Source organism: Zea mays, chromosome 3 (assembly GCF_902167145.1).
Source record: "Zea mays cultivar B73 chromosome 3, Zm-B73-REFERENCE-NAM-5.0, whole genome shotgun sequence".
Taxonomy (NCBI): Eukaryota; Viridiplantae; Streptophyta; class Magnoliopsida; order Poales; family Poaceae; genus Zea; species Zea mays.
The window spans coordinates 30545150-30568718 of NC_050098.1; the positions used below are offsets into that span (position 1 = coordinate 30545150).

Below are 23569 nucleotides of genomic sequence, written 5' to 3' on the forward strand. Positions count from 1 at the left end.
GAGAAAGAGAGAGAAAGAGCACATGCATTGGGGTGGGGGATCAACAATGGCAAGAACACAATCGAGAGGGAGTGAAAGAAAACATGCATGACACAAGTAAAAATATGGCATGAAACCAAACCTTAGCGCCATGGCTTATGGTGTCAAGGTCGACGTCATAGTTATGGCATGGAGGTCATAACACGTCAATATCCACGATGGCAAGTGACATGAGTGAGCTATCTTAACACCATAGCTAAGGCGCTATCCCCAAGATAAAAAAACCCGGTTATTGTTCCACTGGTGATCTAAACGTGACTTTGTTTTTAAAATAGGGCTAAAAGAAGAAAAAAATATCAGTTACACGGTGCATGCAGGAAAGTTGAGGACACGAATAAGGTTTTGTTTGGATCTCATTATTTAAAGTTTAACCACGAAACTTTAGACCAATTTAGTTCTTGAACTTTAATCGAAAATTCTAAAATATTAGCTAAAGTTTAGACAATCTTGCACAACACAAATGCAATGAAGTGGTAATTATGGAATGCCGGTGTCTGGACACGAAGCTTGCGCCATCTGGCAGCCGAAGACCTAGGTGCCACAGTGCTGCTACATGCAGATGAGACTAGGACGCCACTAGCACGTAGCTACTTCAAGTTGTCCACAAACTGCGATACATATACAAATTGTGCAAATGGTTGGGGATCATTTGCTAACCTATGTTTCCCGCAAACTAGTGTGGTAGAGGTAAACATAGGTGGCCTATTTTCTTCCAAATCGTAAGTTCCGTCATAGTTTTGCTAACCCGGGAGACGCTGACATGGTTTGCAGCTATACTAGTTCTGACGCACCCAAGAAATCCTTCAGCCAAGACGACTCTGAGCGTGGCGGCCAGGTGGTAGCTTCTGTTGATTTGTTTTTTGCTCAGGGGAGCACGGTATATTCAAATGCATCATAATTCTTCGTATTTCATGCTACATCGAAACAAGCCCTTTACATACATGACAAAACAGCCTCACTTCTTTACAAAGTAAATCCTGAACAAAAACTACGGTATGCAACCGTCGAAGCAGCTGAATGTACGCTGCACGATGGTGTGATGTATGGATACCGCCCCTATGGCCGGCCAACCATCGAAGCAGCTGAATTTTTGCGACATTACATATGCGTGTTTTGAAAATACAAAACGGCGCCAGATAATTAACTTCACAGCGGCTGCAATGCGGAGGGGCATCCTTGGTCTTGGTGCGGGACGCTTAAACGATGAGGACTTTTAGACAGAGGGGGTATTAATGAAGCTCAACAAAAAAAGAAAACTGTGGCCTCACTATGCAATCACCCATCCTCTAGTCTGGACATGCTCTAAAACAGGAGTGGTACAACCCACCTGCACTCAAATGTCGTCCTTGCCTTCCCATCAATTTACAGGGTACCAAAAGCCGTTTGCTGTACTTTGTAGGAATGTTGACAGGGTGGTGAGGGAAAAAAACACACCAAAGAATAAAACCTCATAAGCAGTGAAAAAAGTTGCTCTTGCCTTCGATCAAAATTTACATCCCTTTCAATGGAGCTTACAACCAAGGTCCCCAACCTGGAAACATTTGGCACAACCGATCAACATCCACCGCGTCCTGTATGAGTTGTTGGACCTACAAGGCAAACATAAATATAAAGTTGACTTTTGTAACAAAAGTATAAATATCTGCATGCTTCAGTATAACGATGATAAAACCTGGCCCTGCACACTTCTCATCTCGCCATCTTCATATCCATCCAACTTCTGTTTAACACGAAGTATAGCTCGAGCTGCATCCTTGTTGCCATCGTAAGGTTCTTGGGAGTCATCCAAACATGAATCAGTATCAACTGTTTCCTGCAAAATAAAAGTTTAAACAGTTGCCAGGAGAACTCTACACAGTGTATCTGTGTTAACAGCATGGTCAAAAGACCACTGCATTTCCATTTTTGTAGTCAGATCGGGTTCTTTAGGCTAACCTAACTTTTGCATATCTATCGACGAAAGGAAGAGCATAACCAAGTTCAATAGCTTTCGGTCCGCCATTTCATTGCACCTTAGGAAGGGAGAAAGTAAAGGTCTTCCCCCTTTGGAAGGCTGTGGGTGGAGCAGGCATTCGAACCCCGACACCATAGCGCATCCTGTCTCTCTACTGGATCTCCAGAGGGTACCCTCCAAACGGAACCTTCTTCACCTCAGCCATTTCATTTTTGGTTAAGATGGGAAAGTGTCTTTCTCTCTATAAGAATGCACTGAGAATGAAGAGCCAAAATTTTATCTTTTTTCCCCTTTGCCTCTCCCTAACTACCCGAGTAGTAAAGAGTTTCTTCAGCCTCATATTTTTTACTTTATATGAACTTATGACCTCATTCGAGTTAGAATAACTCACCTATCGATAACAGATTCAAGGTCCGATTTCAATGCCTCTGTATCTCAAATGTGACCCGGACTCATGACCCATGGAATAACAACTCGCGTCCAGCGATGATACGGAATCAGATTCCTATACGTATCGGATTCCATAGCAATGCACGGACATGTTTGCTAGTTACGACAAAAAAGAGATATTACTGTTGTAGTGTTGTTTATCAGGTCCTTAAATTTGCTTAGTATGTGAGAGTACATTTGGTGAGAAGAAAGCTACACATGCATAATACTGGATACAACTGGTCGTACTCGTTACCTGTCAAGTCCTAACAGACATATCAATAGTTTCAGTTGTATGGACCAAGGTGTGCTATGCAAAGAAAATAACATTAAGCAAATGTTCGTAGTTACCTTTTGACGCTGTAAGGCTTTCAGTGGTGAGAGTGCCCATTTATATAGAGGATCATGAACGAAGACCTAACACATTGGGTCCAGACTCAGGAGGAGCAAAAGTATTTAAGTCTCATAAAATTATGAAAAAATATTTGACAGCACACATACTTCAATAATAGTGAGCAATGCTTCTTTATTCGCCCTCATGACACAGAGAGTTTTCTCACAACATCTTCTGAACACACCTTCAACACCAGTAACACCCATGCCATCTATAATATCCCTTGTCAACCGAAATGGAACCTACAAATAGAGCAAAAAAAGTGTTCTACAGAGGAAGACTTGGCAATTGATATTCACAGAAGGTCATTTTCCATCGCATACCCGTTCAGGTGTTTTAAGCATGAGACCCTGTTCAAATGCAACACCAAGATCAATGTGTACAACCTCAGCTGTGTCTTGGTCGATGAGAATATTCATGGAATGGCGATCCCCAAGACCGACTATATATCCTACCTGAATCCATGAAAAACAATAGGCAACATATAGTCTCAGTAGTCCACGAAGCTCCTCAAGTTGCACATGACTAAAAGAAATTACCATCGAGCTTGCTGCTACACTCCTTGTGTAAGCAAGTCTACTTTGGAACCAATCAGCAGGCAGCAAGAATCTTTCAAGAAAGAAGTGGTGCATCACAGGCCTGGTTATTGTAAAAAAGGAGGGGGGGGAATAGTTAGAGAAACACTAGATATGGTTTTCATGGACGCATCATGCATGTATGTAAATGTTGGGACATTGGCAAATGGAAGTAGACCTAAAGTTGCTGCAGATTTTAAGAAATGCCCTCCTTTTGTCCTTTTCCTGCAAATTATAATTCCTTCAAATTGGAAATACATTCATCCCTCTATTAGAAAAAATAGAATACAAAACCTCTACAACACGTCAACATACACTCATCAGGTACTCTCTGCATTGAAGATATGTCCAGTCCCCAATTCCATATCGTCCATGTGCTCCACCACTTCTAGTACTGTACAACCCCAACAAAAAGTCAAATAAATATGAAGCATTCAGAATCTAATTTACATATAAAAACTGACATCATGTATACAGAGACCTCCCAATTAGATAATCGCCTAGTGGAACAGTACCGTTTACCCATTCAACAACACCAGCACTTGGGGTGAAAGGAACAACCTGAGTTAGAGAAAGTAATCACAAATTTGTCACAACATTCAAAATGAGCATCGCTGTATGGCTGGGTATGAATCTATGATTCATGAGCATGGTTTTTAAAGCGGTAAGGTGAGACAAGGCGTTGGACCACCGCCTGGACGCCTAGGCGACGCCTAGGCGAGGTAGGCGGGCAAGGCGCCTAGGCGTTGGACCTCCGCCTGGACGCCTAGGCGACGCCTTAAGAACAATGTTCATAAGGTTTTCCCAACATTACAAATTCCATTATGTAGTACACCAAATGTTGCCCTTATACATTTATTCTAATTGTCCCGAACAGGCTACAGATTCATAGATAGTGGCTGCCTACCTAGCATTATGCTAAATCTATACCAAGAAGATAAGATGCCGTGGAAAATAAATTAAATGGAAAAAATGCAAATCAGAAGCTAGAAGTTAAAATTGTGGAAGCAAAAGAAAGAAAGCTCAGAAACTATTGTTGAACGAGGGGAGAGTGCACAGCAATAAAATAATCTTCATTTTTTTAACTCTTCCTAATCTAATGTTTCAAAAGCCCTCCCCATCTATTAATAAAACATTTTAGAGCTTCCATGGCAAGATTGGGCTACAATGCAAAGGTCTTGGCGTGGTTGCCCTAGGCCACAAGGGCCTTGGCATGGCAGGCCATTTTGCAAGGATATGGTTGATGCTGTGAGCCTGTGACAAAAGGTGTTATAGGAAGGAGTCAATTATAAAACTTTGGATTTAAATAAAACTTTGCTCCACGACCAGCGCGTCGCCTACAACTCGCCCTCATGACTTCAATAATAGTGACAGTACACATACTTTGGTTCCACCGCCTCCCTCCAGGACCGGCATGTTGCCTACAACTCATTGCTCCTCCCCCCTCCATTGCGTGGTCCTTTCAAGAAAGAAGTGGTGCCATCATCGTCACCCTCCATGGTCAGGCGACCGATGTCCAGAACATCCGATCGCTTGTCTATGTCATCCACCCATTGGCGCATCCAGGTGCTCCTCACGCTCTAGCGCTACGCCCTCGACAACCATGTCCTCGCGACACTGTCTCCCTGCTGCTTCTGTGCTGGCACCGGATGGACAACATGGTCCTATCGTGGATTCTCACCACGCTCACCGTCGAGCTTCAGGACATCGTCCACAAGCAGGAGAGGGGGGGGGGGGGCACTCACTAGGCCTGGGTTGCCCTCGAGGTCTAGATCCTCGGCAATCGGGAAGCACACACTCTCCACCTTGATGCCGGTTTCCGACGGTTCTCCCAAAGGGACTTCTCCGTCAGTGAGTACCGACATCGGATGAAGGGCATAGCGGACTCCCTATGCGATCTCAGTGAGCCCATCCTTGAAAACACCCTCGTCCTCAACCTTCTGTGTGGTCTTAGTCAATGCTATGGCACCTAAAGGCCCTCATCAGGCGGTCCATGCCATTCCCCTCCTTCCACGACGTCGCCTCCGACCACACCACTCCTGCTGCTGGCACGCTACCTCACTCTCATCCTCCTCATCCCCCGTCCATCCTCTATTATTGTGGGGAACAGTTCCACCTTCCCGGCCACCTTAGTAGGTGACTCGGTTCTTTCAGGACCGTTCTACCTCAAAGACGTTTTTGTTGCTCCCCACATCATTCAAAATCTTCTTTTTGTTCGTAGGTTCACTACCGCAACTCTTGTTCCATTGAGTTCTCTCTGGCTGCACGTGAGTTGGGGTGTTGAAGTGTATAAGTGGATAAACTACCTTGTCCCATCAGCTTAAGCTTTTGGGTTGAACTGGTTAGTGCGTCCACTCTAACATCTTTCACAAGGCAATTCCTAATGTGCTTATACATTTGGGAATAGCAACACTGATAAATTTAAAGGCACACTAACGCATGATGAAATTTATGACAAAAATATTTGAAGAGCTGGATATAGAGAAGACTATCAAATTTATAGCATTCATAACTACCTTATATGTACGGATTTTCAATCTCCTTTTAGAAGTATCTCGGTGATTTTGCAAGAATGTATTTACCAAACTAAAAAATTGCTCCATCACCTGCACATGTCATATTGATGTCAAAATTTCATCTAGGCAAAATTATCAGATAGCATTCCTTTAGAGGAAGAGAACATGAAAGGGAAGAAATAAATAAGAAAAGTTGGTGCAACTAAAAAGGACATTCTGCAGGAGTCTAAAGCACATTTACTAAAAGGGGACATTTTACATATAATAAGATTAAATACTAGTTTAGCATACCAACATTTGTACTCTATACTCAATAGTGGTTGCAGCTAGAAATTTGGTGTATACTAGCTGTACTTATGCTAATGCACCTATAGGTAAAACACTAATGAAGACAACAATATCTGTAGCAGTGGTGTTAATGAAGACAACGATATCAGTGGCAGTACTACTACTACCAAACAATTAGAAATAATAATAAAATATGGAACCTTTCTGTAAAACTGTTGTTATTTTTTTCTATCAAACGCACAGGAGAGCTGCGCATCATTATATATTTTTTCTAGAACGCGCAGGATAACTGCGCATCATTATATTAAGAAGACAAAGAAGGGTCTAAAGAAGACCAGAAAAACAAGAAAAACAGAAAAAAAAACAACAAACAGAAAACAGGGGGGGTGTGCTGCGAGCAGCACCAACAACATCCAATTCTAGGGCCATAACCTCCTGAGATCCTTTGCACCAGTCATCCCCAAAATCTTGAATCTCTGCGAGGATCTTATTGATGTTTGGGGAGGCCCCCCCTCAAATACACAAGCATTCCTGTGTTTCCATAGCCACCATGCCACTAGAATCACCAAGAAATTGAAGCCCTTTTTTTGAGTTTCCATTATATTAAGATAGGAAAAAGAGGTCCAAAATGGACCAGAGTACAAACTGGACCAAAGCAACACCAGCCTAGCACCCCTGCCTCCTCTACAGCAACACAAGAGAAGAAACGGAAGCAAAGGTGCAAGCAGGCCCGACTAGACTAGACTGCAGCACTAGTATTAGCCAAGACCCTATTTAAAGCAGCTGCAAGCCCAAGATTTTCAAGATGTTTAGCACCAGTCTTCTCCCAACAGAAGGTTGAAAATGAAACTACACAGTTCCATGTTTGCAAAAAGGATAAAAAGGAGCAACTAGAACATTCTCTGTAGTAGGTAGAGCAAGCTTACAAAAATCTTTATGCCAAATAATCATATAAATCTAGTTATTAGAATGAAAGAGAAGAACATACAGCATCCTGTCGCAGGTCATCATTTCCAGATTTTGCAAGTTGACGGTATTTGTTACCATCCGAGCCAAAACATTCTATAACTTTGGGAGCATTAATTCCATTCATGATCCTGCCAAGAGAATGGCCATAACACTAAAAATATGACAAACACAACCTTCAGGAGAAACTAGCAAGTAATGTGTAAAACTAAAGATCCAACTTACATAATGGAGTCAGCCAACCCAGTGAAATGTGGAAAGGAGCCTTCCTCATAACGACAGCTAGGATCAATAGGAACGGTAGCAGTCACAACTGGAACCTGATGAAGTCAAAGGGGAAAGAAGAATTGTGAGTCTAAGTGTTTGAAAATTGATTAATAGGCATACAAACAACTAAAGAAGATAAAATAAATGAAACATAATAAATAAACAATAAACTATGGCTAAAACTGTTATGGTCGCTAGATCGGTGAGGGATTGGAGAGAAGTATCGATGGGCAGGAACTGAAAGGGAAATTGGGTTAACCATTTCCTATAATTAATTTTGGTGGTGAACGATCAACACAAACACATTGACTAACTAGTTTGTCTAGAATTCATCTATTACAGGTGCATAAGGTTCAACACAAACCAAGAAAGAAATAAAGTTAATGACACAACCTTATTGGAGCAAAAGGACTTGAGTGTGCTGAAAAATGGCGCACCGGACAGTGTCCGGTGCACCATGCCCATACAACTCCAAACCAGTCACTCTTGGGAATTCCAGGGCGCACTCCGCTATAATTCACCGGACTGTCCGGTGTGCCACCGGACTATCCGGTGCGCTAGCGAAGCAACGACTCCCTGCGCCAACGGTCGACTCTGCAAAGTGCTACAGTGGGCTACAGTGCCGCGGCAGAAATCAGAGCAGCGAAGTCAGAGGACACCGGACTATCCGGTGCCGCAAGAAGACAAAGTCTCAAACGGTCGACCAGCTCCGAACCCTAACGGTTGGCTGACGTGGCGGCGCACCGGAAACCGCATAGTAACTGTCCAGTGGCGCACCGGACTGTCCGGTGCGCCCATCGCCAGCAGCCTTGGCCAACGGCTACAATGTGGTTGGGGGCTATAAATACCCCCAACCACCACGACCTTTGGCAACCAAGTTTTTCAGAGATCACATTCAATACAAGAGCTAGTGCATTCACTCCAAGACACATTTCCAAATATCAAACCCTCTCCATGTGACATCTCAACCACTTAGTGACTTGAGAGAGAGTGTGTTCGTGTTCATTTGCTCTCTTGTTGCTTGGATTGCCTTTTCTCCTTCCTCACTTCTTTTCTAAGTGCTTGTAAGCAAAGCAAGAGACACCTGAGAGTGTGGTGGTCCTTGCGGGGTCTTAGTGACCCGTGTGATTAAAGGAAAAGCTTACTCGGTCTAAGTGACCGTTGAGAGAGAGAAATGGTTGAAATAGACCCGGTCTTTGTGACCTCCTCAACGGGGACTAGGTTCTTTGGAACCGAACCTCGGTAAAACAAATCATCATGTCTACTCGCTTGATCTTCACTTGATTTGTTTTCCCTCTCTATTAGTTCTCTTAATATTGATTTGAGTTTGCTCCCAAACGTTATCCGCATTGATTGAGCAACTCTTAGCAAGAGAAACATTCTTTTGACTTGAGTTTAATTCTAACGCTAACCCCCGACTTCTAATGTGTGTTTAAAGTTATAAATTTTAGGTTTCGCCTATTCACCCCCCACTAGGCGACTTTCAGGAACGTCGGCCAGGGGCCTCTGCCCACGGCCGAGCAAGAGGAGGGTCTCCCTTCTAATTCTTTTCTTCTTTATTTCTCATCCATTGATTACATAAATAGGTCGACTGGCCGCCCCTATCTAGCTAGAGATCCTTATCTCCTTAAAATTCTCTTAAAAACTCTCAACAAACTACTAACTGATAACCTTCCTAGATAATCTCAACTACTAAAAAAATTTTACCCCATAAGATAAGGCGGACACCCTCTGCGCATTGGACTTGCACGTGTGCAGCCACCTGGATCACATGGACGAAAGGGGAGCACATGGACGGGCACATGAAGTAGGTCGCAACAATAACCAGTGGAGGCGCCCTCGTGGCGGCAGGTAGTGGAATGTGGTGGCGCTAAATAGTGCGCCCTTGCCGATGACGAGGGGAGTGCCTTCCCTACCGGCGCTGCCGTAGAGTTGAAGTTCGTCGTGAGCGGGACACATACCATGCTCGCACTTGGAGATAGCGGCCCGGTGCCGCTGCTGATAGCCGTCCGACACGGCGAGGTCGCGCCCCCGTGTGCCGAGGTCAACCATCACCAAGGCTGCCTCGAGCATCTGCTGGCGCATCTCCCGGACTCTTCGTCGTGCAAGGAAGCCACGAGCAGCAGCTTGTATGCCCACAGCTGCCGACGTCTGGAGCCGTGCGGACAACGCCAGCTGGTGCTGCTCATGTTACACTGCTACCTTGATCTGCAATAGCCCTTGCTCAACCTTCTGGAGCGTTGCTTGCATCTTTGCGAGATCAGCCCTTATGTTGATCCACAAGTCCCCCATCGATAGAGCTGGTGATTGCTGAGCCGTGGCTGCCCCTGGTGGCATCGCCCATGGGGACGGAGACGCTGTCAACGAAGATGATGTGACGAAATTTGGCGTTGTCCCTGGAGATGGGCACGCCGGCGTCCAGGATGTGGTGACAAAATTGACAGGCGATGCTGCCCATGGAGATAGGGACGCTAGTTGCCAGGACGACGTGACGAAGGTGATATGCGGCGCAATCCATGGAGATGGGGACGCCGGTTGCCAGGATGACGCCGCGAAATTGGCAGCAGAAGTCATGGGATCAGATCAAAACCCAAGCTATCTGATACCAGATGTTATGGTCGCTAGATCGGTGAGGGATTGGAGAGAAGTATCGATGGGCAGGAACGTCGGCCGGGGGCCTCTGCCTACGGCCGAGCAAGAGGAGGGTTTCTCCCTTCTAATTCTTGCCTGCTTTATTTCTCATCCATTAATTACATAAATAGGTCGGCTAGCCGCCCCTATCTAGCTAAAGATCCTTATCTCCTTAAAACTCTCCTAAAAACTCTCAACAAACTACTAACTGATAACCTTCCTAGATAATCTCAACTAATCTTCTAATCTTATCTCTAACTATTCTTATCTAATCCCCTTGGAGGGCCCATGGTTGCTACTGTTGCAGCCCCTCCGTGGGCCTCCTTAGGCCCTGACAAAAACATACCGCTAAACTATGATACTACTAAACTAGAGTTATTGTGCATCGTCCAAGAGAAATAAGGAGGACCTCTTTGAACTAATTTGGTTTCATGCCCGAAAGGTTTGTTGAAGTGTATAAGTGGATTGGCTTCATTCTCCCACCATCTTAAACTTTTGGATTGAACTGGTTAGTACAGGGCCTGGGCTATAGGATTGGCTTCATTCTTCCATCGCTCTAGTCTTTAAGCCCGCGCCGCTGGACCGCCCCGCCCCCTGCGTCATGTCTTCCTCTCCGGCGCGCCCCAACTCCACTGAGCTCGCCACCAGGGCCTGGGCCCCGTTCCTCGCCGGCCTCGAGCCCCTCCCTGCTGTCTCCCTTCCGGCGCCAACCCTCACTGCCACGACAGTGGCTCTCTCTGGCCCAGCCGCCCTCTCCTCCGCATCGTCCGGCCTCCTCCCCAACATCGCTGCTGCTGCACATGTCCTCTCCGGCACGGCCGTGGCCATGAGCCCTCTTCCCAGCGTGCAGGGCTACACCGCGCAGCACGCTCGACGCACGCCCCCGGTTTCCCCACCTCTCGTCCGCACTTCACTGAAACCACGTGGGCCTCTCCGCTCCCATCAAGTGTGGTCGAGCCCACGACCAATCCCACTCTCGTTGCAGCCCTTGCCACCGTCCAAACTACTGTCGCCGCCTATCAGGAGCGCGAACGTGTTGCATCCTTCGCATTGGAGCGTGAGCGCGCCGTAGGCGCCACCTTGACCGCTTAGATGGCAGCCACTTAGAGCCTCATCCTCGACCACAGCGTTGCCCTCCCCCTAGCCCTTGAGGCTCACCACGTCACCGAGCTCGACGCCACTACCATCGCTGCTCTTCACGCTCAGGAGGCCGGAGTAAACAACATCCGGTCCCTGGTCTCCGTCGTGATGGATCCGATATCACCCCACTTCACCCGCTGGCGCGATCAGGTGCTCTTGACGGTTCAACGCTATGACCTTCTGCTTCGACCCTCACCGACGTCGGAGCTCGGGGTCTACACCGATGCTGACTGGGCTGATTGCCCCGACACGCGCCGGTCCACTTCCAGTTATGCTGTGTTCTTGGGCGCCAACCTCGTGTCCTAGGCTACAAAGCGGCAGCCCGTCATCTCCCGCTCTAGCGCTGAGGACTCCTGGCTCCGCCAACTTCTCCAGGAGCTCCAAGCCCCCTCGAGCACTCCACCCTAGTCTACTGCGACAATGTCAGCACGAGCTACCTCTCCACCAATCCCGTGCAACATTAGCGCACGAAGCACATGGAAATCGATCTTGACTTCGTCCGTGAGCGTGTTGCTAGAGCAGGAGATGACGGGCTGGAAAACAACTATCCATGTGCCTGAACCTTGACTTGTGGGTTCTATTGTAAGATTTGTTGTTGTTGTAAGTTTTTCATGCAAGCACATTTTCATTTATTAAATTTAAAAACTATTCACCGATTGAATAGTTCTTTTGAAATCAATTGAGATGATTTGGATATGCCAAATCAAGCATTCATTATTATCATGTTTCTACTTGAGATGGTTAGTTGATTGGAGATTGGTCTTTCCTCTACAGATTGAGTTTTTTTAGCATACCAGTGGCTCCCCTCCATGGAAGTTATTAAGCAAGCAAGATTTAGAGAAATCGAACAAAGCCATGTGCAGCCCATGTCCCCTGCCATGGGCACAACTCTAGCAAAAGACGACTTTATCTCCAATGATTACCGAAGCACAAACAAGTTCACTAAAGCAAAGTTCGCAAGATGTTATCTCACTAGTTCAAGCTGACCAATGCTGCGGGCCTCCCTGGGCAGCGGAATTTTTTTGTTAGTGTCCTGACAATAAGTTAGATGAAAAGAATGTTAACATTGAGAATAAAAAAAATCCATGTTCCTGCTTGAAAAGTGGACGAACCTCCTTCTTGGTCTCCAGTTCTGCTAACTTAATGTAGATCTCAACCATTTGTTTCATCTATAAGATGTCCAAATAAGGATCATAAAAATTATAACAGAAAATACATTTGATCCCATCAGAGATAAGAACATCTGAATAGAATTTTAAGCACAACCTGACAAATCAGAGGTCCATGACAGGAAGATAGCTCCTTTAACAAATTTTCAGCAGCAAGCTTCTTCTCCATATCTACAACAAAAGAACTTCTACTTCTTTGCTTGTCTTTGACACGATCACCATTTGCTAGAGCCAAAAGCTAAAAACAAACCAAACAACTATTTCTTAGTTCTAAAAACCACGAAGAAAAATCTGATATCTGAGATGAAGAGATACTGGAATAGCCTTAACATGCATAAACTAGACTTAAACAAACTGAACCTGGGGGGGGGGGGGGGGTAAGACAACCCCCCAGACACAACCCCCCAGACATTGTATTAAGAAGACCTTGGAATTGCCTTGACATGCATAAACTCGACCTGGGGTGGGGTAAGACAATCCCTACTATATTAAAAAGAAGACCTTATCACATGGATCGAGAAAACCTCCAAACCCCTGGCCCACCCAATGGCAGTCTTGAGATTTTAGGGATCCGGAAGAAGATTTAAAATGGGGACCTTTCTAATTATTTATATATATAAATGTTAACAATATAAACACTTAGATATATCTAAAAGTATTCATATCAAATAAAGAATAAGTAAAAAGATATATATATATATATATATTACAATATTGGCTTAAAATTTTCTTTTAACATTTTAATCTAACTAGTCCTAGGGGCCTGAAATTCGCTTCTGCGAAAAGTCGAACTCAAGACCTAAGGAGTGCTACTCAGACCACCTAACCAATTTAGATAGAGGCCTTTTTTTTCGAACGCGCAGGAGAACTGCGCCCCACTATATATTAAGCAGAAAAAGGGGTGGTCTTAAAAGACCAATACAAGAGGCCTCCTTACGGAGGCCAGTAGCAAACATACATAAATAAATTGTGGTTGTGTTGTAATGGGGCTGTGTAATGGGTGTGGGGGGGGGGGGGGTTAGATCTATTGTGGTTGTGTTGTAATGGGGCTGTGTAATGGGTTTAGGCCCAACAACTCTATTATAAATATATCACCCAACTCTGTTTAGGTTTAGGATTTCAGTTCCACTATATTTGATCAAGATTTTTCCATATGCATGCAAGATTGACAACTATATTACCTGGAATATTGTATGATATGGGTGATCAACAGCCATTTTCTTCAAAAGAGAAGCTAACGCAATCTGCTACAGAAAACCAATATTGTTTTAGTTTTGCAGAAAATCAATAATGCTGCGATTTTTTAAATCATCGTAAAATCAAGTTAAGTATTTTGTTACTGCCATCTAGATGAATTTCAGATTGACTTGTTGCAGCTATAACCTAAAAGATTATGCACTGGTTTTTTTTGAAACGTTCCAACATGGTAATTCTGACTAATGAGTATGCCCGCACCCCATGATACCAGAGCTGTACTGTCAGTCTGTCACGGAGGCACTGTTCACCGGGTGGACAGTGCCTCCCTGACATGTACTGTTCTTTCAATCTACAAAAAACAAGATAAAATGATACACGTACCTGAAAGTTAAATGACCCCTGAGCATCTTTGGTGCTCCCAAGTCTCGAAGCAATTTGATAAACCAGTGGTATGAACTTGTAGGTTTGGACCTACGCAACAAAATTGTAATATCACATTTAATGAAACTGATAGAAATACTAGCAACATGAACACAAAAGCCTTTTAGTCCCAAGCAAGTTGGGGTAAGCTAGAGTTGAAACCCAATAGAAGCCATGAATCAAGGTATAGACACGTGGATAGCTGTTTTCTATCGCTCCTATTCAAGGATAAATCTTTATGTATATTCTATCCTTCCAAGTCTCCTTTTCCTGCTTCTTCCCATTTTAACTTTGGTCTTCCCCGTCTCACTTACCATAGCTATTCCGCCTTAGGATCCCACTACGCAATGATGTCTCTAGAGATCTCTATTGCACATGTACAAACCATCTCAATCAATGTTGGACAAGCTTTTTGGTGTTAATGTTAGTGAGTATTGTTCCTATTAGGCCTAGGCCATGTATACAACCTTACTATGGTGCTGCTTTTTGTATCTACACCTATGTTCTAATATTCAATTCCAACTCTCCCTCTCCAATATGGTATCAGCAGCCTCTCGCTAACACTAACCCTAGTCGTTGGCCCTTCCTAGCCACCGCCACTGGAGGCCGCCACACCACCCCCTTCCCCCACCCCCTCATTGGCACCTCCTTCCGCCCATCCACACCACCTCCAGGCTCAGCGCTCCCTGGCCGACTGTCGTAGAGCCCTGGGTGCCTGGATCGCCTGCTGTTCTAGCTGCCAGAGGCCCGGCTGAGCAAGTCCTACCAACGCCCGCCGCTAGCGCCACAACTGGAGCTCCACCACGCCTTCGTCGGTCTACAGGAGGACGACTAGCCCCTGTCTGATACTTACGTCGGCTGGCGCGCCGACCGCCGCCCCGACTGTGTTGAGCGCGACGCCACCCTGCTACACCCCAACCCTCATGCAACCACTTGAACTCCCTGCCTCGCTCCTCCCTGAAAGGGAAATGGGCTTAACCATTTCCTATAATCGATTTTGGTGTTTGACGACCATCACAAACTATGTGGACTAACTAGTTTGCCTAGTTGACATTTTGTCAGGTGCATAAAGTTCACATACACATACAATGAAAATGACCTTGGGGCAATTCTACAAGTTTGGAGCAAACAGACTCGCTCCAGCCAGTGGCGCACCGGGCTGTCCGGTGTGCATCAGACAGTGTCAGGTGCCCTGGCTGGAGCACTCCGCGAACTGGCTGCTCTCGGGTTTTCTCGGCGCTCGTCCACAAAATCACCGGTTTGTCCGGTGCGCCACCGAACTATCCGGTGTGCCACCGGACTATCCGGTGAGCTCTCTGTGCAACGGTCGACTGCGGGACTGCACCCGCAGTCTGCAGCGCCAGAAGTCAGAAGACAGTCTGCGACGACAGGTCGCACCGAACTGTCTGTTGTGCCACAGGACTGTCCGGTGCACCAAAAGGACAGAAGTCTTCAACGGTCAACAGCTCCAAACCCCAACGGTTGGCTGACGTGGCACACATAGGACAGTGAACAGTGTCCGGTGCACCACTGGACTGTCCGGTGTGCCCATCGATAGAGCAGTCAACCAACGACTAGAATAGTGGTTGGGGCTATAAATACCCTCCAACCACCACCATTAAAGCCATCCAAGCATCCGACTCTCTTCATTCAATACAAGAGCAAAGAATACACTACAAAGACACAACCAAAGCCTCAAATCCTCTGCAAGTGCCAAAATCAAGTCAAGTGATCTAAAGTGTTTAGTGCCTTGAGGGTGATTTGTGTTTCTTTTGTTGCCTTTGTTGCTTGATTACTTTCTTCTTCTCTTTCTAATCTTTCCAAGTGTTTTGTAAAGCAAGCAAGAGACACCTAATTGTGTGGTGATCCTTGCGGGGTCTTAGTGACCCATGATATTAAGAAGAAGCACTTGACTAGTCTAAGTGACCGATTGAGAGAGGGAAAGAGTTGAAATAGACCCGACCTTTGTGGCCTCCTCAACAGGGAGTAGGTTCTTTAGAACCGAACCTCGGGAAACAAATCGCCGTGTCCACTTGTGTTGATCATCACCATTCGATTTGTTTCTTCCCTCTCCTCTCTCTAAAAGTTCTATTGCTCACATTGGTTTGAGTTTGCTCCCAAAGTTATCCACATTGATTAAGCAACTCATAGCAAGAACTATCTTCCACACTCCCAATTCACTATTGTCTATTTCTAACGCTATTCCCAGGTGAAGTGTGTGTTCAAAGTTTATAATTTTCAGGTTTTTGCCTATCACCCCGTCTAGGCGACTTTCAATCGATGGGGCTGCGTCGCCCTATGGCGCTGCTGCCGCCACGACTGTTGTGCCCAATGTGGCTAGGTGTCCAGCCCTGGCCTCTTCACTGATCGCGCCCCACATGACGAGGTTGCTATGGCCCACTCCACCCTTGCGTAGCCAAGTCAGCTGTCGCGACCTCGGTGCTATTGTATTGTACTGCATTTCATGTAATATATATATTTTTTTCTTGAATACGCAGGAGAGCTGCGTATTTTTGTATTAAGAAGAAGAAGAAAATGGGGAGAAAAAACCCCGGTACAAAGGTGTTACATTTGGTAAACCAAAACCAAAACACACCCCGAACAACTAAGACACCTAAGACACCTCTTCTAAATGGAAGAAAGAGAGCGCTTTGGCTCCAGCCATACGCCAACCCATTAACTCCTCCCTTGCAGCTGCCAACACCACCGCAACGCTAGGGTTACAATTATCAAAAACACACCTATTTCTATGTTTCCACAAAGACCATGCACCCAAAATGACTAGAGAATTGAATCCCTTGGATAAAGGTTTGCCCACCCTGGCAGCACTATTCCTCCACCAGGTTTCAAAACAGACGTCAACATGGGAAGGGCAGAGCTCCTGGAAACCACCTGTCTGCAGAAGGCTGAACCAAAACTGTTTTGCAAAACTGCACTGAACCAGCAAATGGTTGATAGTTTCTTCCATCTGGTCGCATAAAGGGCAAGACTCCGGGTGATCCAGGCCACGCTTAGCAAGTCTGTCAGCCGCCCAACATCTATCGTGCTCCACAAGCCAAAGGAAGAATTTACACTTTCCTAGAGCCCAGGATTTCCAAATGCGTTCAGCAGGCTCAAAGCTAACAGAGCCAAGAAGCAAAGTCCTGTAAGCCGACCTAGTCGAGTATTCACCCGATTCACTGAACCTCCAGGCATGCACATCGGGAACATCCGGCTGAAGAACCATCCCCTCTAGCATGTCACAAAGGTCCATGAGATTAGCAAGGGCTGTAACAGAAATAGCCCTCCTCAGATCAGCCAACCAATTGAGATCAGGCAAGGCGTCTTTGACCAGGCGCCTAGAAGCAATGCGCTTGGGCACCATACCCAAGACAGCAGGTGCCACCTCCTTAATACATTTGCCATTCAACCAACAATCCTTCCAAAAAAGAGTATCAGACCCATCTCCCAAATGAGTGATAACAGCCGCAGCCACCAAGCTTTGCACAATGTCGCAAGTTTGAATCTGAAAGTCCGACCATGGCTTAGTCCTATCAGATTTTTGCAGCCAAGGCCACCTAGCCCGCAGCGCCCAGCTCATGATCCGAAGGTCACTTATGCCCAGACCCCCCAGGTCCTTGGGTCTAGTGACTTTGGGCCAAGTCAGCAGACAATGGCCACCATTCACCTCCTTCCTCCCTCTCCACAGAAAGCCTCGTCTAATCTTATCAATTGCTTTAACAGCCCAAGGAGGGATGTCCAGCGCTAGAGCAGCATAAATCATTCTTGATGTCATCACAAATTGAACATAAATGACTCTACCAGCTTTTGTCATCAGATCAGCTTTCCACCCAGGTAACTAGGCTGCAGTTTTATCAACAATTGCTTGAATTTGACTTCTCCTAAGCTTTCCAAGAGAAAGCGGGTGGCCAAGGTACTGACAGGGAAACTCCGAAATGGAACATGGAAGGAGCTCCTGAACACAAGCAAGATCCGCCTCAGAACATCGAATAGGAAAAACATTACTCTTCTGAACATTGGTCTTCAGACCGGACGCATCCCAAAAAATCCTAAGGATTTCCAGAATCAGAATTATGTCTGAGGGCACCGGCTTGAGGAAAACCACCGCATCATCCGCGTACAAAGAGAAACGGTGCTGCAAACTATTCGTGGAAAGAGAGTGAAGCAGCCCTTCATCAGAGGCCCTCTGGATTAGCAAGTTGAGAGTGTCCATGACTAAGATCAAAAGCATTGGAGATAAAGGGCCCCCATGCCGAAGACCCCGCTGGTGAGCAATGTAGTCCCCGGGAACACCATTTAATAAAATTCTCGTCGAAGAAGAGGCTAACAGCCCACAAATGATGTCACGCCAGATCTGCCCAAAACCCAACTTCTGCAGGACTTCCAGCAAGAAAGCCCAAGAGACCGAATCAAAAGCCTTAGAAATGTCGAGTTTGAAAAGAATGCGGGCTTGCCTTTGACGATGAAGAAACCTTGCAGTGTGCTGCACTAGCATGAAACTGTCTAAGATAAATCTTTTCTTAATAAACGTTGTTTGATTAGGAGAAACCATATCATTCAAATGCCGAGCCAATCTGTTGGCCATCATCTTTGTTACTAACTTCGTGAAGCTATGGACAAGGCTGATTGGACGAAAATCTTTCACTTGGGCTGCACCCTCAACCTTAGGCAAAAGAGTGATAAACGCTGAATTGAGCAGCCCCATGTTTCTAAATTTTCGAGCCCAAACACAAGAGATCGCTGCCATAACATCAGCTTTGATTGTTACCCAACAAGCCTTGTAGAAACGACCGGTGAAACCATCCGGGCCCGGAGCTTTATCCGACGACATAGATTTTATAGTGCCCCAAACTTCTTCATCTGAGAAAGGCACATCCAACTCATTTAGATTGAAAGAAGGCATCCCAAGGGCATCAAGATTAAGAGAGTTTTCTCTCCCCAAAGCAGTCCCGAGCAAGCCATCATAGAAATGGAACAAATCATCAGCCTTATCCTCATGTGATGTCAAAATAAGCCCTTCACTTGTAGATAATGAACCAATAAAATTCTTCTTCTTTCTTAGTCTAGCCTGAGCATGGAACAGAGAAGTATGAGCGTCCCCTTCTTTCAACCAATTAATTCTGGACCGAAGACGGGCTATAGATCTCGACAAGGAGGAGAGCACCAAGATGTGCTTCTTAAGGGTACGCCTTAACCAATCCTCACTTAGAGATAGTCCTGCTGTCATGAGCCATCTCCAGCCTATGAAGGAGCTCCTGAGCCATTTCAAGTTGTAGTTTTAAATCCCCCACTTTATTATCACTCCAACGTTGCAAAGCCTTTGCCGTAGCTTGTAATTTCTTGGAAAGACTAACAAGAGGGCACTGGCCTGCGGGAATCGAACTCCATGCGTTAGCCACAACATCCTAGAAACCCTCCAATTTCACCTTCAACGGTCGCGATTAGATTAGAAATAACCTTTCGCTAAGGGGAAAATCTGACCGCTCAGTCTGAATCGGACGGTCATGGTGAGTCGAAACCTAATAAAATCTGGGGCGTTGGATCGGGATTGGGCGGTTCTACGTTGTCCGCGAATTTATAATGCGCAGGATCTAATCCGGGGCATCGGCTGTTGATCCAACGGCCAGATCCATTCCGTACCCCTTCGGGCTGGCATATTTACACTTGAAACCCTCTGGTTCTAATAAAATAACCCGCCATCCACAAGGATGGTTCCCTGTGTCTTGGAAACACTTACACCGAGACCCCTGCTGTTTTCTGTTATTGAGGCCCAGTCCAGTAAATAGAAAATCCAGGGAAATAAATAGAAAATGGATTTTTAATATAAAAATAATGGCTAGAATTTGTTTAATCCATAGAAAATTCATACTAATTCCAAATTGGTTCATTCCAGTTCCTAAATTTTTGTAATAATATTGTCTACCCATTAGTGCCTCTGTTCTGGCATGACAAACACATTAAAATTATTCTTTCACCTAATCTTGTATTAAGCACATAAAACATTAGAAAATCCATAACTTAAGATCTATAACTCCAAATTTAATGATTCCAGTTCCTGTGATCTTATTTTAATGTCTAGTTTATTACTGTATATTTTATTTTGCATGTTTGATGTGATGTTAATTTGTGCTATACTATGTATGTATTGTGTTGATGCGAGTAGACGGGCAGGCTACACAGGATTCTGAGGTTCAGCAAGTAGAGACTGCTGAGCAGGAGCTCGTGGAAGGCAAGTTGTGCCCTTGATCACTTCTTTTACTCATTCATGTTCTTATTATTCATAATGATCTGCATAGGTTAATTTTGATGGGACCCAATAGGATACCCTAGATTTTGACTATCTTTATACCTTGTTTCACCCCTGGTTTTACTACTAAAGTTTTGGGTAGTTCATGCTATTGCTTTATGTGGATTTGGGTATAGAGATATTTACTCCTCATGATTACACTTGTTATTATCTGTTCATTATTTTATATTCATGATAAGATCATTATGTTAATGGGAACATGGAGAACCACCCGGGAAAACAGTGCTACCACAAGGGTTTAATGGGACGCCCTTGGCTGATTAACTAGGAAAGCTAGTGGAGGGCTACCTTACCCGAAAGGGGCAAGGGCAGTAGGGGAGTGGTCAGTGTAGGGAGGTCCTTGGTCTGATTTTGCTGCGATGGCGGTCAGGCAAGAACCCTGCGCTGGAGCTTCCTATAAACTGTAGCGGGTAGTCTGAAGCTAGTGGAACTTTGTAAAGGCCTCGTAGTGGTACCCTGCCTCGCTTCCTTGGTAGAGGTGTATGGGGTCTGATCAACTCCGTGGCAACTGGGTAACATGACTTGTGGGTAAAGATGCGCAACCTCTGCAGAGTGTAAAACTGGTACACTAGCCGTGCTCACGGTCATGAGCGGCTCGGACACTCACATGATTAATATATGGAACTTAAACTCAATCTGTCATTTCATTGCCTCTGGCCCTACCATCTTGCAGCCTCTGGCCCTCAAACTGAAACAGTGTATTGCTATTAACCGACTGATTTCGTGGATTCTACTCATCCGGACATGATCTGCAAGCTTCACAAGTCGTTGTATGGTCTGAAGCAGGAACCTCATGCTCGGTACAATTGCTTTGATTCCTTCTTAGTCTCCCTATGCCTTGTCGAGGCCAAGTCGGACACACCACTCTTCATCTATCGCCACGGTGGTGACATTGTATACCTAATTCTGCAGGTCGACAACATTTTTCTCACGGCCTCTGGCCCTACCATCTTGCAGCGGACCATCACTGTCTTGCATGGGAGTTTTCTATGAAGGATCTAGGTTAACTTCATTACAATGCCGCTGAGCACCACTCCCACGACATGTTTCTTCATCAGTAGGTGTGCACTTTGGATCTACTTGAGCGAGCTAGCTTGCCAGATTGCAAGCTGCTGGTGGATACACAGGCTGTAAGTGACCCCACTATGTACCAGAGCCTCGTTGGCGCTCTCCAGTACCTCACTTTCACCAGGCCGAATATCTCCTACATTGTTCAGCATGTGAGCCTATATATGCATGATCTCTAGGAGCGGCACCTCACCTCTGTGAAGCGGATCCTCCGCTACCTCCGACGGACCCTAGACTACGACCTTCTCCGATGCTCCTCAACATTAGTACTCATCACCTACCTCGACACTGACTGGGGGTGGGTTGCTTGGCCACACGTCATTCTACTTTTGGCTACGTCAACTTCCTAGGCAACAACCTCATCTCCTTAACGTCGAAGCGGCAGCCAGTCGTCCTCCGCTCGAGTGCGAAGACCGAATATTGTGTTTTGGCTAATGGTGTAGCCGAGACGTGTTGGCTTCGGAAACTTCTGAAGCTTCATAGTCATGTATTGTGGCTAAGGGTTAGAGTCTATTGTTCCTATTGGGCCTACACCTTGTATCCAACCCACTATGTTCGCCACCACAAGCTTATGTTGAGAGACAACACACTCCTTAGGTATCACCTCACAATCCAAACATGCTCGTTAATCCTATCTTCTTGTGAGGACAAAGTCAACCTAACTTGAGTGTTAGCCACTACTATAGGTCACTAAATGGGATTCTCTCTTCCTAAAAGAAGTGTTGGCTTGGATATCAACAAGTCAAAAGCTATCGCAAAGTCCAAGATTCTCTCTTGGTCCCTACTACCATACCCAAATCTCCATGAACCGCTTTCATCGTGTCCTACTCTGGGCGGAGGGGGCATGACAAGCTTGACTAAGATAATCTTATATGCTTTCTTTCTCACATCCACCACACTGTTTATGAGGCTCTTATCAATCAAAACTCCTCCATTTCTATTAGCAACTGTCCCTATGTACCAAAGCTTAAAGCCGCTATTGTCCACCTCCTTTGCCTTTTGACCCTCCCATTTAGTATTTTGGCCGCATAAACTATTTACATGACCTCTAATTGCTCTCAACTAACTACTTTAACATGATAGAAGTACCAATGCAATCCAGAAATGAAAGTAAAAAGGAAAACCTCTTTTGTGGTTTTCAACATTGCTTTCACAACTTGATCCCTTGAGAAAAGACTAAACCACAACGAGACCAACCGAAAAACCTGAAAAATCAAATGTTAATGTAATGTAAATAAAATGAACTCCCAACAAAAATATAATAGGGCTTGACACAAAAAAAAATTGTGTAGCAACAGTTAGCAAGATTTGCATGGAATATGGATACCCAAATACAATTCACATACCACTTGTAGGTCATATTTGCCACCAACAACAATGGAACGTTGGTAGCCTTGAAGTGCTAGATTTAAGAAATTATCGTGATCATCCTAATAAGAGAAAACATGTCAAGAAAAGATGAAAATACAAATTGATTGGACACAATAACTAGGATATGTTGAAGAACTCTTAGCAAATACAACTAAACAATAAATACTAAAAAGTTAAATGCATCGATGGCCCCTGAACTTGTCAAGGGATACCACTTAGGTCCAAAACTTTGAAAATGCATTTTAGGTCCTTGAATCTGTTAAGTGATGGACCACACATCCCTAAACTTGTAATAATGGTGCATCACATGTCCATTTTTGGACCATACCACCATTGCAGTATGCCATTTAACAAGTTTAATGACCTAGAAATGAATTTTTAAAGTTCACGGACCTAAGTAACATCCCTTAACAAGTACATGGGTCACTCATGCATTTAACTCAATTTTAAATTAAAAGTTCTTATTTTGATCAAAATACATAAATGTGCTCCCTCTACGAGAACTGTTTTTGTTTTTGGGCAGTTTCTTCTCTAAGTCAAAGATATGAGACAGTGAAGTAGGGGAATTGGATGATTGATTAATGAGAGCAAGGCTCGGGTACATATAGGCAACTGATAGCGTGGAATACTGTGTGTTGTATTGCACTGAGTAGCAGGATTTCAATATATAGACCTCTACCAGATTGTGCTCCACCTGATTTATACAAACAATGATCAGGGAGTCAATCAGGGAGATCTCACACTAAATAGGAAACATCCATATAGGAAAGAATCACCCATTAGAACCTAATCAGAGGCAATCAGCCAACGCCTGATAGGGTACGGTATCACCTAATTA

At 45.1% G+C, this 23569-nt stretch overlaps 1 protein-coding gene across 8 annotated transcripts in view; it reads right to left on the reverse strand.

Moving 5' to 3' along the window:
* Positions 1-895: 895 nt before the first annotated feature.
* Positions 896-23569, reverse strand: part of LOC103651852 (serine/threonine-protein kinase ATM) — a 126612-nt gene continuing 103938 nt past the window's right edge. For 3 of the 8 annotated variants that reach the window (XM_020550151.1, XM_020550150.1, XM_020550148.1), the window contains 19 exons: positions 22707-22790; positions 22485-22565; positions 13947-14036; positions 13550-13615; positions 12466-12606; positions 12312-12368; positions 12173-12232; positions 7387-7481; positions 7184-7292; positions 5908-5997; positions 3873-3952; positions 3707-3785; positions 3570-3616; positions 3356-3455; positions 3140-3271; positions 2924-3058; positions 2774-2839; positions 1712-1852; positions 896-1628 (listed from right to left, as the gene is read on the reverse strand). In XM_020550151.1, the coding sequence (XP_020405740.1) occupies positions 1551-1628; positions 1712-1852; positions 2774-2839; positions 2924-3058; positions 3140-3271; positions 3356-3455; positions 3570-3616; positions 3707-3785; positions 3873-3952; positions 5908-5997; positions 7184-7292; positions 7387-7481; positions 12173-12232; positions 12312-12368; positions 12466-12606; positions 13550-13615; positions 13947-14036; positions 22485-22565; positions 22707-22790 (1731 nt within the window). In that variant the 3' untranslated portion in view covers positions 896-1550. The remainder of the gene's footprint in view (positions 1629-1711; positions 1853-2773; positions 2840-2923; positions 3059-3139; positions 3272-3355; positions 3456-3569; positions 3617-3706; positions 3786-3872; positions 3953-5907; positions 5998-7183; positions 7293-7386; positions 7482-12172; positions 12233-12311; positions 12369-12465; positions 12607-13549; positions 13616-13946; positions 14037-22484; positions 22566-22706; positions 22791-23569) is intronic. The other 5 variants (XM_020550152.1, XM_020550149.1, XM_020550153.1 and 2 more) reach the window with 4 other exon arrangements.